This window comes from Sturnus vulgaris, chromosome 1 (assembly GCF_052056855.1).
Source record: "Sturnus vulgaris isolate bStuVul1 chromosome 1, bStuVul1.hap1, whole genome shotgun sequence".
NCBI classification, from domain to species: Eukaryota; Metazoa; Chordata; class Aves; order Passeriformes; family Sturnidae; genus Sturnus; species Sturnus vulgaris.
Genome location: NC_142243.1, coordinates 80553206 through 80566843, shown reverse-complemented (window position 1 = coordinate 80566843; position 13638 = coordinate 80553206). Strand labels below are relative to the sequence as shown.

Sequence of the window (13638 nt, the reverse complement as noted above, 5' to 3'; positions counted from 1 at the left end):
AGGGAAACTTGTGCACATTAATATCAGACTTGTGAGCTAAGTATATCTGATAGTTATTAATTCTTTAACTATACAAGAGGTAAGCTATAGACCTGAGGTGAATAAAAGACTTCTGGTTCGAGAAGGACTCAGGCTGACCTTGGCAGTGCCATTAATCATGAGTAGAGCTCAAACAGATTATATAGCACTGCAGAGACTTTGGAAGGATAAGGATAAGGATATATGCACTTTGGGGGCCATAAACCATTGTCTTACAAAATGTCTATGCCTTAGATCATCAGAAAAAAGTCATATAAAATAGTTTTGCAAGACATCTTCCAAGACATAATGCCTTGTGCATATCTGAACTTCTGTCATCTGCACAGCTACATTTAGGCATGAGTAGGTACATAGTGAGTGGAAAAAAGTGCTGGTTTATATATTTATTCCGCTTCTGTTTAAATTTTGTCAAGAACAAAATTAGGAAAGTGTCTAACCTCATAAGGTTTTCTAAAATATTTCCTGTGGGTGTGGTAGTGAAATTCTGAACTGCAGCAGATGATCAATGGAAAAATAACTATATTTATAATATATTTGCTTATGGTGCCTACAGAGTAGTAATTTAACTGCAAAGAAAAGTGGTGTGGAGTTCTTTACATGCACTTCTTTAGTGATATCTACAATGGAAAAGTTGAAAACCCTCTCCATTATTACATTCTAATAATAGTCTCATTTCAAAAGAAGAGGGAGAGACAAGGGAAATTTCCTTCACATCAAGAAATAGCTGCTTTCATATTTTTATTATTTTGGAAAAATGTAGTATTTGTATGAACATTGAAAATATTCATTGGTGTATGCTAAGATCTTTTCCTTTTTAATTTGGGCTTTACATCTTCAGAGTGAGCAATAGCAGTTTAAATTTAAATTTTCAGTGAAACTTTGAAAGAGGAAATATGATGTCTCAACATACTGTTTTCTTTAAAAAAGGACAACAAACATAACCCCCAAACACAATGTACACACCCCCCTCCTCCCCCACAGTTCTAATCATTAGATACTCCAGGAAGTGATCTCATTTTTTTTCTAAGAGAAGTCAGCATGTTGCTATTGCTTCTTGTCTTAAAGTTCGTATTTGATTTACCATTCAGTTTTGTAACACCATCACAGCAGACAGTTTACCACTTAAATGATAAAAGTTTCAATAGGCACTTTAGTGGAATTACGAAAAAGCTACCACTCTTCCACCATGATGCCAGAAAGCTACCTTCTTTCTAAATCAGGTCAGTAAACTGCACCTTGTAGGCCTGAGCTTGTCTCAGTGTAATTCCAGAGTAACAAAATAACAACAACAAAAACCTGTGTATGTTACAGGATTTATCATTCTTTCACAAACCAAACCAAAACTGACGGTATGATAAATGTAGTAACTTGCTGGAAACAATTGCTGTCTTTTATAATCAAAGTAATTGTGTCTTATATAAAGCTTAGGTTTATCTTTTAAATTTGTTGTCGGTTTGCTTTTCTTTTTGTTTCACTGTTATAGTTGTACTTAAGTGACTTTGTCAGGGTTATAACTTTCTTCTCCAAACATGTCTGCCAAGATCTTAAAGCGAGGTCCCCAGTCACTCAGATAGTCATAATCCTGATCTGCCTCTGTAGTGAGGGAGTCTATAGAGCTGAGAGACTCTGCAACAGATCCGTTTCCCTCATAAGCATAGGTTGCCAAGGAGTCATAAGGGGGTGCAGATGGATCTACATCATTTTCCTTCAGCCTTTGATTAATGAAATCTCTTATGTCTGTGTTATCTTCTGCTGGTGGTCTGTGGCGCGTAAAACGCAAGGTGTCTGGTTTTATGTCCCTGCGTATTTTGTTATCTTCAATCACTTTGGGATTCCTCAGGGCTCCTATGTCAAAAGCCTGGGTGTCCTCTTCTCCACCTCCTTCATCGTCATAATGGATAACATTATCTCTGATGTCTTCTTTAGAGGTCATCAGGGTGTCCTTTTTCTTCTGCCTCCGTAGTGCCACATACAGTACCACAATGACTGTAACGAGAGACAACTGAAGTTAAGACATGCACAGAAATAATTTAGTACTCTTATGACACATCATTATATCTTTCTTTGAAAGCCACAAGCAATCAAAGGGACTTTTGTGCTCAGAAAAGAGCAGTGCTTAGCAGTGCTCTAACCAATGAAAAATTATCTGCTCTTTGACATATGAGTCTAACTTTCCTAAGTAAAACTGGAGAAAGTATCAAATAATTTTTCTGCTGGCCTGCTTTGAAAACAAATAGAATTGATAAGGACTTCAGGTTTTTAGTTCAGAGAGACAGAGATTTGATTTTTAAAAAAATATTTTCCATTGAGAAATAGAGAAAAGAAGCCTAAATTTACACTTTGAGGACAAGAATAAAAGCACTAAACCAAAAACCCAACCCACAGAGTGTTACAGAAAAAAAAATTGGAATCTTGAATAGTAAATATTTTCAAACTTGGAATTTTTGAAATGCAGAAAAAAAAATCCTACTCTAGCTTTTTATACAGTGCACTTTGACTTCTCCAGGGATCTGATTCAAAAAATTACGTGTTACAAGGTTCTGGAGGGGAGTCCATGAGAGCTGGTTGATTTTCAAGTATCATGTCCTCCAAACTCAACAGTGGTCCAACCTGAAGGAGCAGGAAATCAAGAAAAGGCAGCAGGAGGCATGAATTGATTAATAAGAAGCTCTTGACTAAACTCAGTGACAGAAAAAGAGGCATCTAAGAGTTGTAAACAGCGACAGGTGAGCCAGGAGAAATATACAGTGACAGTCTGAACATGCAGGAATGCAGTTAGGAAAGACAAAGCCAGCGTGGTGCTGTCTCAGGAGGGACACAAAGGGCAGCAAGAAGAGCTTGTACAAGTGAGACAGAAAAAAAAGGTAGAAAAAGTGGAGTAAAGGTGGTCCCACTGCTGAATGGGGCAGGAGAGCTGTTGCCAAATGACATGGAAAAGGCCAGCCTAAGTCAGCAGCTTCTTTGACTCTGCATTTTTTTGTAAAGTTGTCCTTCAGTAATTCCATGTCTCTGAGACCAGAGGGAAAGTCTGGAATAAGAAAGACTTATCCATGGTGGAAGAGGATTAGGATAGGGAATACTTGAACAAACTGGACACAGAATTACATGGGATAGAGTGAGATACATACATGAATGATGAGGAAGGTGGCTGCTATGAGGTGAGGTGAGGCTATTTGTGATAATTTTTGAAAGGTCATGATGACTGGGAGAGGTTTCTGAAAACTGGAGCAAGTGTCGCACCTATCTTCAAGTAGAGCAAGAAGAATGAGCTAGGGAGCTAGCAGCCAGTCAGTCTCACCTTGATTTTTAGGAAAGTGATGGAGAAAATAATTCTGGAGACTAAGAAGGGACATAAGAGTAGCAGGTATGCTACTGCTAGACAAATACTGCTACACATTTATGAAGGTGAAATTGCATTTAACTCACTTGATAGCCTTCTACAATAAGGTGACTGGCTGATGGAGAAAAGTGCAATAATTTTAACCTAACTTTAGCAAAGCTTTTAATATTATCTTTCATAAGAATCTTCTCAGAAAACCTGAGAAAGAGTGAACTATACAAGCAGATGGTGAGGTGGATTGCAAAGCTGCCAAACTGCCATACCATAAAGGTTGTGAGCAACATTTCAAAGGCCAGATGGAGGCCAGTCACTAATAAAGTACCACAGGATTTGGTACTGGGATTGCTTTTGTTTAATATTTTTGTAAATAGCCTGAATGGTGGGATAGAGTGCATCCTCAGCAAGTTTTCAGGCAATAAAAAAGAGTGATTGTGCCATTGTTCAAAGGGATCTCATCAGGCTGAGGGAGTGGGCCAAAAGGAACTCCAGGATGTTCAACAAACAGAAATTCTAAGTCCCACACACAGAGAGAAGTAACTGCATACTGTAGATGCTGTTGGCCAGCTGACCAGAAAGCAGCTTGATAAATGAGACTTGTGATTCTGGTGGACAAGAAGTTCACCATGAGTCACCAATGTGCCCTTGTGTCAAAGAAGATCAACAGCATTTGGGACTGCATTAGGAGAAACGTTGCTAGCAGGTCTAGTGAGATAGTCATTGCTCAGCTCTGCTCAGCTCTGCTCAGCTCTGCTTATGCACACTTGGAGTTCTGGGCCCAGTTCTGGGCTCCTCATTACAAGACAGATATGAAGTGGCTGCAGTGTGCAACCACAAAGATTGTTAGGGGATGGGAACATCTGCTATACAAGAAGAGGCTGAGAGAGCCAGGTCTGTTCATTCTGGAGAAGGCGCAGGCAGACCTTATCAACATGAATAAGTACCTGAGGGATGGACGTAAAGATAGAGCCAGGCTTTTCTGAGGTGTGACCTGTCACAGGACAAGAGACAATGGGCACAAACTGAAATGCAGAAAATTCTATTAAAATGTAAGAAAAAAAGGCTTCTATATCACCAGGATGTCAAGCAGTAGAATATGTTGCACAGAGTTGTGGGGTATCCATCTTGCTCTAACTGGAATTGTGGCAAAGGAGAGAGCATTCTTCTTGATTAAAAAAAAAAAAAAATGAAGTAAGTTATTTTGTTTAGTTGATTTTTTTTTAGTTTTGTTTTAAATTTTTCAGAATGAGTGTATTTATGAATTTAACTGCTACTCCACTGGAAGTGTGACCATTTTCCATTCTTCTGATTTGAAAAATAATTTTTTCTCACAACATAATTTTTTGACTCACAGCAGAAATTCTGACTTTTACCCACTCTTACTCAGAAGCTATTTATATAATTCTGAGCCTTTAGTAACTCATTTAAGTGGCACCTGCATCAACCAAATGCAATGAGGTATCTACATGTATTCTGTGTCAGGAGCTATTTTTGAGTATGCATTAGACTACCATGGGACCTTGGAAGCCACTAGTATCAAAATGAGGCATACGCCAGCATCTTTAAGACTCAGTCTGATTTCTGAAGCCCACATTGTGCCTGTATATGCTGTAAAATTTGGTTTATATTACTTAAGGCTATATTACAGGTAAGATACACTTTGGATATGCTGTATATAACACAATATATAAATATAAGGTAGAACAAATAGCAATGACACTTTATGAAATCCATGCCTGCCTGAAAAAAAAAAAAATAATAATCTTCCTGTGAAGCTTTATATGGATGTGGCCAGTAACAGTCTATGTTACTGTTATTTTCTCCTCTTCCATTTCTTCAGTATCCTTTTGTTTAAGTAGGCATGAAGAATTAAATAAAGGCTCTTACTGTCCTTACTGCTGTTACTGTCAGTAGGACTTGTCTACCTTAGTAATAATCTAAAATTTAATCATTCAAGAAAGATATTTAAAATAATTTCTGAGACAAAATTATGATTTGGGTTCCACTGCAAACTGCTTCTCTTAATGCAGTAAGAGGTATTGCATGGATTAGCAGATTCATGATCAGTGCTTTGGGATATTCTAGAAATAAACTGCCACACATTTTCCATGGCTTTTGTTAAAAAGTAGGTGAAGTTAGTGAGTAATCACAGTAAATCATTTTGCAGGGTTTCATCAGAACTAACCTAGAAGTATAACAATACACAACAAGATTGCAATCAGAGCTCCTGTGCTGAGGCCAACTGGTAAGAAGATTGCTTCCACGTTGCAGGACTGGATGGTGCCATCAGAATCACATCTGCAAACACGGATAGTCAAAGTGTTTGTGCTGCTCTGGACAGGGTAACTGCTGTCTTCTATTACTACTGGAAGAAAGTACAACTCTTGCTGCCTTCTGCTGTAGCCATTTCTCCTGGTTTCAATCCCAGCTGTGTTGTCTGTAAAACATGACAGTCATTAGCAGATTTTTAATGTGTACTTCATTGCATACTGTAGCTTGTACCACCTTCAGTATTAGACTAGTATTTCATATTTGAAACTCGGTGAATGACATGCACTATGTAATTGCCTTGCTTTGCCATTACAGAAGGTATTGAATTCTTACTGATACATTTTCTTTAGCAGAGCCTTAAACAATATTCCTTTACTTGTAAACCTTTTAACAGCTGAAATTTCAAAGAAGATAAAAATAACTAAAAAAGCCCCAATCAAAACATTACAAGTATGATTCTGAAAACTTTTCAGTTTTTTTTCTCCTTATCTCCTTACATCCCAAGCCTGTGGTCCAAATGATTTTGATTGCATATGAATTTAGAATCACGTCTCTTTCAATAAATTAATTTCCTTTAAAATACAAAGTAATATACCTGGACAATATGCAGTCATTTTAGCTTTCCTGCCCCATTAAAAATAGCTAGAGAAATTAACTGAATACTTGAAAATTAGTACTAGTCAAGACTGATTAGTCCACTTCTAGACTTTGTAATTTCTTCCCAGTTAGTTACTGCTGATTTTCCTGAATCAAACAAAGTAGCAAGGAAATGACAGAAAGATTAAAAGAATTACATTAAAAGCAGAACCAAAATTAATTTGGCAGGGAATTAATGAGATGATAGAATTAAATGAAAGTAACCTGCTGCAATTATCATTTTCCATCTCACCCATATTCCTTATTATATTTTTTATGAGATGTCCCATGATAGTTTTCATGCCTTGGAAGTTTGTTATGAGGTAGAAGGAATTTCACACTCAAATACTGGTATGGAGTTCTGATTAAGGACAATCAGAAGGAACCCTAAATATCCAAAATTAAATATGTTATGATTAGACACTATTGAGAAGGCGCATAGCTAAAAACAAATGCTTCAGACACCTCCTTTTTATCGAACTCAATTATGGACAGGTCAAGTCCAGTTACACTTAGTTTTGAAAAGGAAAAATGTTTTAGAATAGTTTGAATCAAACCACTTTCCATCTTCAGTTTTTTCTTTCTCTGTATGATTAATCACCTGCACTGTATAAAAAGTTTAAGAACTAATTTGAAGACATTACATTTAATCTTATTTCTATTATTTTTCCAAATTTTTATTACTAGAATTATTTATATGCTTTTATTTTTTTCTTCTAATTGAAACACTGAAGATGACTTTAATAGCTTACAATGCAACTAAATGACTTTTCATCCTCCTTTGAGGAGAATCAATCAGATCAACCTCTTTGATTTTGAACACTTTTTCTTGCTCTTTTATGACCGCTTTCAATTGTTAAAAGTTCTTTTGATAATACAAACACAGGCAGGTGTTTGAACTCTACACAGAAGACCCTAGAGAAGCTGAGATATTTTCTGGTTCTTCAGTCTCTTGGCAATAAATTAATTTATAGGATATGTGTGAGAAAATGAAATCTTACATGATCAGTGGAGTGTGCTCCACATGGAAGTTGCCCTCTAGAGAGCAGAGTGAAGCTAGCAAAGCAGGAGGAGGGAGATCTGCAGTCCCTTTGGAAGCAGGACAGCTCTGCCAGGGTATCACTTCTATTAACATGGTGGATTGATCTCAGTTCTGCTGAAAGGCAACCCTGAGCTTCTGTCTCTCTCCAGTCCTCGTTAAGTTATATTCTGAAGTATGGGGCCTGGCTTCTCTTGGGTGCAGCACAAGAATGTTACACCTGCTGAAGTATCAGACCACCCATGATTTTCAGTTATATAGAATAGCACAGGGATTAGGGCTTCCTGATTTATTTAATATTTTTAAGCGCCACCTTTACTTGTAAAAGCATTAATTGTACCACAGTGAACACTGTGTCTCCAAAAAATGGGAAACAAAAATCCTTTCGGAAAGTACCTGCTTGTTACCAACACAATTTCTAACCTAAAAGAAAATGGTACTTGTTTTTAAAAGGTTTCTGTAGTGAAAATAAGGTTGTGTTATTACACCTCTAAATTGTGCACAGAATAGACTTTCCTTCACTTTTTTGGCAAAGAAAAGGCAGAAGATATTGCAAGACAGTATTTTTGTTTGAATAGATTTTCTAATATCTCTGCAAATTGTTGATAATGAAAAAGGTCTTTATGTTTTTTTTTTGTTCCTTATATTGTAACAAATAGTATACTTCTTTTTTTTTTATTTTTTCTTTCTTTTTTTTCAAATTCTTTATAAATACTTTTAAAAGTTTATATATTGGAGGTTTCCACTTTTTATTGGAATATTGCACGTGTTTATATACAGTAGTGAAGCTTCATTAACAGATCACAGATCCAAAGTCATCTCAGTGTCAATATTACTGGTTTAAATAGGGAAATTTAATTGTCTACTAATATTTGAACAATTTCCTCACCAAACTCATATGTGAAGCACACTTTACTAAAGCTGTAATTACTGTATAGACTTAATAAGTTTAAAGATTTTTTGATTAATTAAATCTATTAAAATTACCTGAGAAGAACTTCTATTTAAAGCAGAAGTCTGTAATTATGAAAAAAAAAAACAAAAAAACCCAAAACAAAACAACAACCAACCAACCACAACAACATAAAAAGAAAAACAAACAAACAAACAACAACAAAAACAAACTAAAAACAAACAAACAAAAACAAAAACAAAAAAAAAGAAACAAAACCAAAAACAAAACCAAAAACAAAACCAAAAACAAAACAAAAAAAAAAAAAAGGCAAAAAAAAACCACCAAAAAAACCCCCAACCTCAGTGAAATTAAAGGATCTTTTAGGAAACACACAAGGAAAAAAAATTTTGAACTTCTTATTTTAAAGAAATGTTAAAAAAAAAATTAAAGGTATTTAGAAATACATAATATTTACGTTCTAAGACTATATAATTGTGAAGATTCTACTTATATGGGCTTTGAAATATGTTCCAGAGCAGAGTAATGCCCTAATCTTCAAAAACAGAAGTAAAGGAACTTAGATCTGTTGTAAAGTCATCCTTCATATTCATTGAGCTGTCTGTCTCAAGAAAACTGTTTGAATGCCCTTTGATAAAATGCTTTGTATCTACATAGTTTTGGTTTTATGAGATACTATAATTCATGTCTACAATATTATGAATAGTCTCACTATATTCTCTATTTACAAATCCTTAAGTGAAGTTTCTTGCTCATCTGTTCAATCTCATCATCTATCTATGACACACAAAGATAAAAGTATCTATTAAGTTTGGGAATAAACCATTTTCATTGTATCAGCTTCACAGGAGAGCTATACATAAAGAGAAAAGAAGCACAGTTTTTGTGGGTTTTTTTCCTGATTTATTTCTTCCTGAAGTTTCTCCAGGATTAATAGTTGTTAGCTTATGTTGTTGGCTTTAGTTTTCTGTTACATAACAATATCAATAGTACATGGCTTCAAAAATTATCTGGGTCATATACATAATTTAAATATATTTTAAAAAAAAGCTTTCACAATTTTATTTCATCTGGTGTATTATTAATTTCTAGTTCTTTTAAGGGCTTGGGTCACTTAATTTACAAGAAAGAAACCTTTACCTTATAACAGATGTAACTCAGATTTAAATTGAAAACAGCAATTTTAAAAATTAAGAATTATATACTTCTTTAGATAGTCATACTTATGACCTGCACAGATTAATGTTTTTGATCTTTGTTAGATGGCTTTAGGTATTCTTTCTTTGAAATATAAGTCCTTTTATATTAAAAGCTTATCACAGTAATTTAAAGGTCATCTAATAGTTCAAATATTTCTTTCTTTCTTATTTGATTAAAGTAGTTAGTGGTGAAAATTTACTGCAGTTTATTTTGGTTTAGCTGTGTCTGTTCATAAGACTACATCCTTGAAGATGCTTACCAATTTTTTTGTCTTGTTTTTTTCTTTGCCATCTAACAAAAGAGTTAAAGTTAATAAGGAAAACAAAAAGATTTTCAGTTATGACAAAAATTCGAAGAAAAATCAGGGATGTCAGTTATATAAATCCCCAAGTTATTAAGGGTGTTGTACTTCAGCAGCACTGTCCATATTTAGAACTCACTCTTCTGCAGGACTATGTATTCTCAAGAAATCACAATATCTGGGTACTTTGAAATGGTTAGCAAAGTCATAGTATTTAAACAAGACAGCAATAGTGCCTTGTTTAAAGGTATACCTGCATTGGCATATGGATTCTTCCTGAGATACTGAATGATAAAAGGAAGAAAATAAAACAGGTAGCAGTGTTTTTGAAGGCCTGTAGGGAAATCTCAGCCTTTGGTGTTCTGACAATTCCTGCCCCTAAAAATAAGAAAAGGTGCAAGACCTGAATTTATATTAATATAAATCCTAGAGAGTTTAGCAATTAGAAATGTCAAAGAAAAATGTTAGCTCTGTAGACACAACTGTAATTGAAAGTAAATATTTTTGTCATTGTAACTACAGTCTGCTGCTCTGAAAGAGAGATGTGGGTAACCAACTTACTTCTGTAGTCATGGACTGTGAAGTTTGGTTTGTTGGAAGCCTCAGATGACAGTTTGAAGGAAAACCTTTGCCCAGCTGGTGACAAATCTTTATCTGCTGCAGTGATGGTCTGTATAACCTGAAACCAGATTAATTCTGAAGTAAGTTCACTCTTCTAAAAGAAGCAGGTTTGTAGAAGTGCAAAGTGAACATCAAATAAAACTGTTGAAAGTGAAATTTTGCTGGATTACTTTCATTCCCTCAATACACTGGACATTGGAGGCAACTCTGAATTCTATAACCACCAGAGAACTCAGAGGTCTTGATTTGACATATCTGATGAAAATCAGAAAGATTTATCGCATTTAATATCTATTGTTTATATTAAAATTCTAGCGATGGCTTTCAGTTGCATGGTTATGCTTCACTTTATCTGCTGCTACTTCTGTAACAGTTACAAGCCTTTAAGAAAGGGATTCTTTCTCCTCTCATAGCTATAAAATGCACAGTAAAGGGTGGCTCAGGTCCATATAATTGGAGAAAATAAAAAAAAAATAGGCTCTAAATAGACCATAAAAGTCAACAAACAGAATTTCAATATGTATTTCCAACACAGACATTTTGTTTACAGAAGAATTCTGACCATGATGTAATTTTTAAACCCAGAAATTTCTACTGCTATAAAAAACAAGGAAAGAAAAAGCAAAAGATCAAGTATTACAAATTCGAAATACCTGTCCTGGCTTGGCATTTTCACATACAGACGTCTCATATGGAACTGAAATTTCAGGAGGAAACTCGTTGACATCCAAAACATTTATTATAACATTGACTTTGCTGGTTAATAGTGGGTTACCTACAAATAATTTTAGAAGAAAAGCGTTATGTTTGTTGTCATCACCAGTCTCGTAAGCTATCATAAACCTGTGATCTCAATACTGTGACTCGGAAAAGCCCTTGACTTCCATTTATTTCTGACTTGAACTAAGAAACAAACATAACCAGCTTATCAATTTATATCAGACTTTGATCCATTACTTTTCATGGGTTATGGAATCAAAAAGCTTGATTATGTTTATCAGAGCATAGATGGAAAAAAAAAAGTGAAGTTGTACCTGTTATTAAGGATGAAAAGTTTTCTGAGATCACTTTTCATAAAGCCTGTGGAAAACACTTCCAATGATTAAAATTGAATTCTGTTTTCCACAACTAAATGCAGAAAATCGATATTTATTGCCTAGCCATTGTTTGAATTTCAAAATATTAAGGAGGCAAGCATAGCATACCAATTTAGAGGACGGAGAAACTGAGCAAGATATAAAAAAAAACAAAATTGTGCTGAAAGCCATACAAAGTCACTGTTAAGTATAGCCGTGAAACATGCACAGCTGGCATTCAACTATTTGGCTATGCTGTGAAAAGCATTTCTTTAACTACAAAAGGGTCTGCAGGCAGCAAATACTTTTGTGCAAAAGAAATGTTAAACAACAGTATACACCATGTTTTCTGCTACTGTCTTTTCTTTATAGATAATCTTCATCAGTCACTAGATGCATTTTATAAACAAATTTACTTGCAAATTCAATGACTGACAAAGCAGAGACACTAGTTAATACAAAGCAGATAATGTTCTCTTTTACTTTTTGCTGAAACCTCCTGCAAAATAGCAAATATGTGAAAAGTAGCATAGCTGGTGAGTCAAAAGCATAATTATTTTATCCTTTTTCACTTAAGATGAGTGGCAGAAACAGTTAACTACTGAAAAAAATCTATGTTACAAATCAGGGTGGTGGAGAATGACAACATAGGACCATGTTTAAGAACAAGACGAGTTGTCTTGAATCTTCAGGAATAAATCATAGAATCATAGAATCACAGAATGACTTGGGTGGGAAGGAACTTTAAAGATCATCTAGTTCCAAGCTCCCTGACAGATGCAGAGACACCTTCCACTAGACCAGATTGCTCAAAGTCTCTTCCAGCTTTGTCTTGAACACTTCCAGGGATGAGGCACCCACAACTGCTCTGGGCAACCTGTGCCAGTGCCTCAGCACCCTCACTGTAAAGAATTTCTGCCTCATTTCCAATCCAAATCTACTCTCTTTCAGTTTGAATCCATTCCCCCTTGTCCTGTCACTACATGCTGCTTTCAAAAGTCCAGTTTTCTTGTAAGCTCCCTTCAAGTACTGGAAGGCCACAATTAGGTCATTCCAGAGCATTCTTTTCTCCAGGTTGTAAAAGCTCAATTGTCTCAGCCTGTCTTCATACGAGACATGCTCCAGCCTTCTGATCATCTTCACAGCCCTCAATGGACCCTTCAAATTATTTGCATTGGGCACTTGCTTTGCAGTTTGTATAATCCTTGGCATTTCTTTTGTTTATAACCAACACAGCAAGGAGTGAAGTCTTTTCATATTGTCAGTGTAAAAAATTTGCATGATTTCTTCTTTATTCTTAGGAACTATTAAATGCAGTAGTAGTTTCAGGAGACCTCTGTCAAAACCAAAGATATTCCCCCAATGATTTCCTAGTTACATAGGAGTAGCTGCAAGATGAACTTTGTTTTACCTATTTACAAGTAGTATATAAACTGGGCAAGCTATAAACACAGTTTGGAATTAAGAAGACAACAAAAATGCACTACCCTGATCACACATTTGTAGTCCCTACCTATGAATTTAATAGAGAAATACTTAATATTTAATAGAGAAAATATATGACGACATCTATTTGAATTTTCATGAATTTCCAATTCAGCATCACCCCTACCTGCAGAACGTCTCTGTGGAGAAAGGCATTGTGAAGTACAGAAGATACAGGTTGGTCTAGTAGCTAGGAATTAGATACTCATTCTTTAGGTGCCTGAAGAGCTGGAAGAAATCTAGATCACAATTGAATAAGTTCCTTTGTATAATAGGAAATAAAAAAAGAAATACTAAGAAGTTCTTTTATTCAGTAGAGGGCGAGACCTCTATAAAGAGATCAGAAAATCCCTGAGCAGGTCAAATTCACACAGCGACTGGGAGAAACAATCTGACCTAAAACTCCCCTCCTAGCAGTACTCACTGAAAAGGACACATCAACTCACATGGAGTAACTCAGGTTTTGCTTTAGATGTATTTGTGTGTGTACCTTCATTTTAAGGTACAACACTGAGAAACAGGGGTTCAGGAGACCTTTCTCAAATAGATTAGAGATTAATGAATCACCACCAATATACAGGCATAGAATTTAATTTCCTTTTAGGAATATGTTCACAATGCCTTTCCAATAAAACAGTGAATGTATTCAAAATGTATGCATGGAACTATCAGATGATTTTGATAATTTGTGTTAGACATGTCAGTTTCTTTAAAAAGTCT

At 35.3% G+C, this 13638-nt stretch overlaps 1 protein-coding gene across 8 annotated transcripts in view; it reads right to left on the bottom strand.

Moving 5' to 3' along the window:
- Window positions 1-741: 741 nt before the first annotated feature.
- CDH12 (cadherin 12) overlaps window positions 742-13638 on the bottom strand; it is a 534486-nt gene continuing 521589 nt past the window's right edge. For all 8 annotated transcript variants that reach the window (XM_088170601.1, XM_088170597.1, XM_088170617.1 and 5 more), the window contains 4 exons: window positions 11011-11132; window positions 10298-10415; window positions 5562-5813; window positions 742-2025 (listed from right to left, as the gene is read on the bottom strand). In XM_088170601.1, the coding sequence (XP_088026727.1) occupies window positions 1529-2025; window positions 5562-5813; window positions 10298-10415; window positions 11011-11132 (989 nt within the window). In that variant the 3' untranslated portion in view covers window positions 742-1528. The remainder of the gene's footprint in view (window positions 2026-5561; window positions 5814-10297; window positions 10416-11010; window positions 11133-13638) is intronic.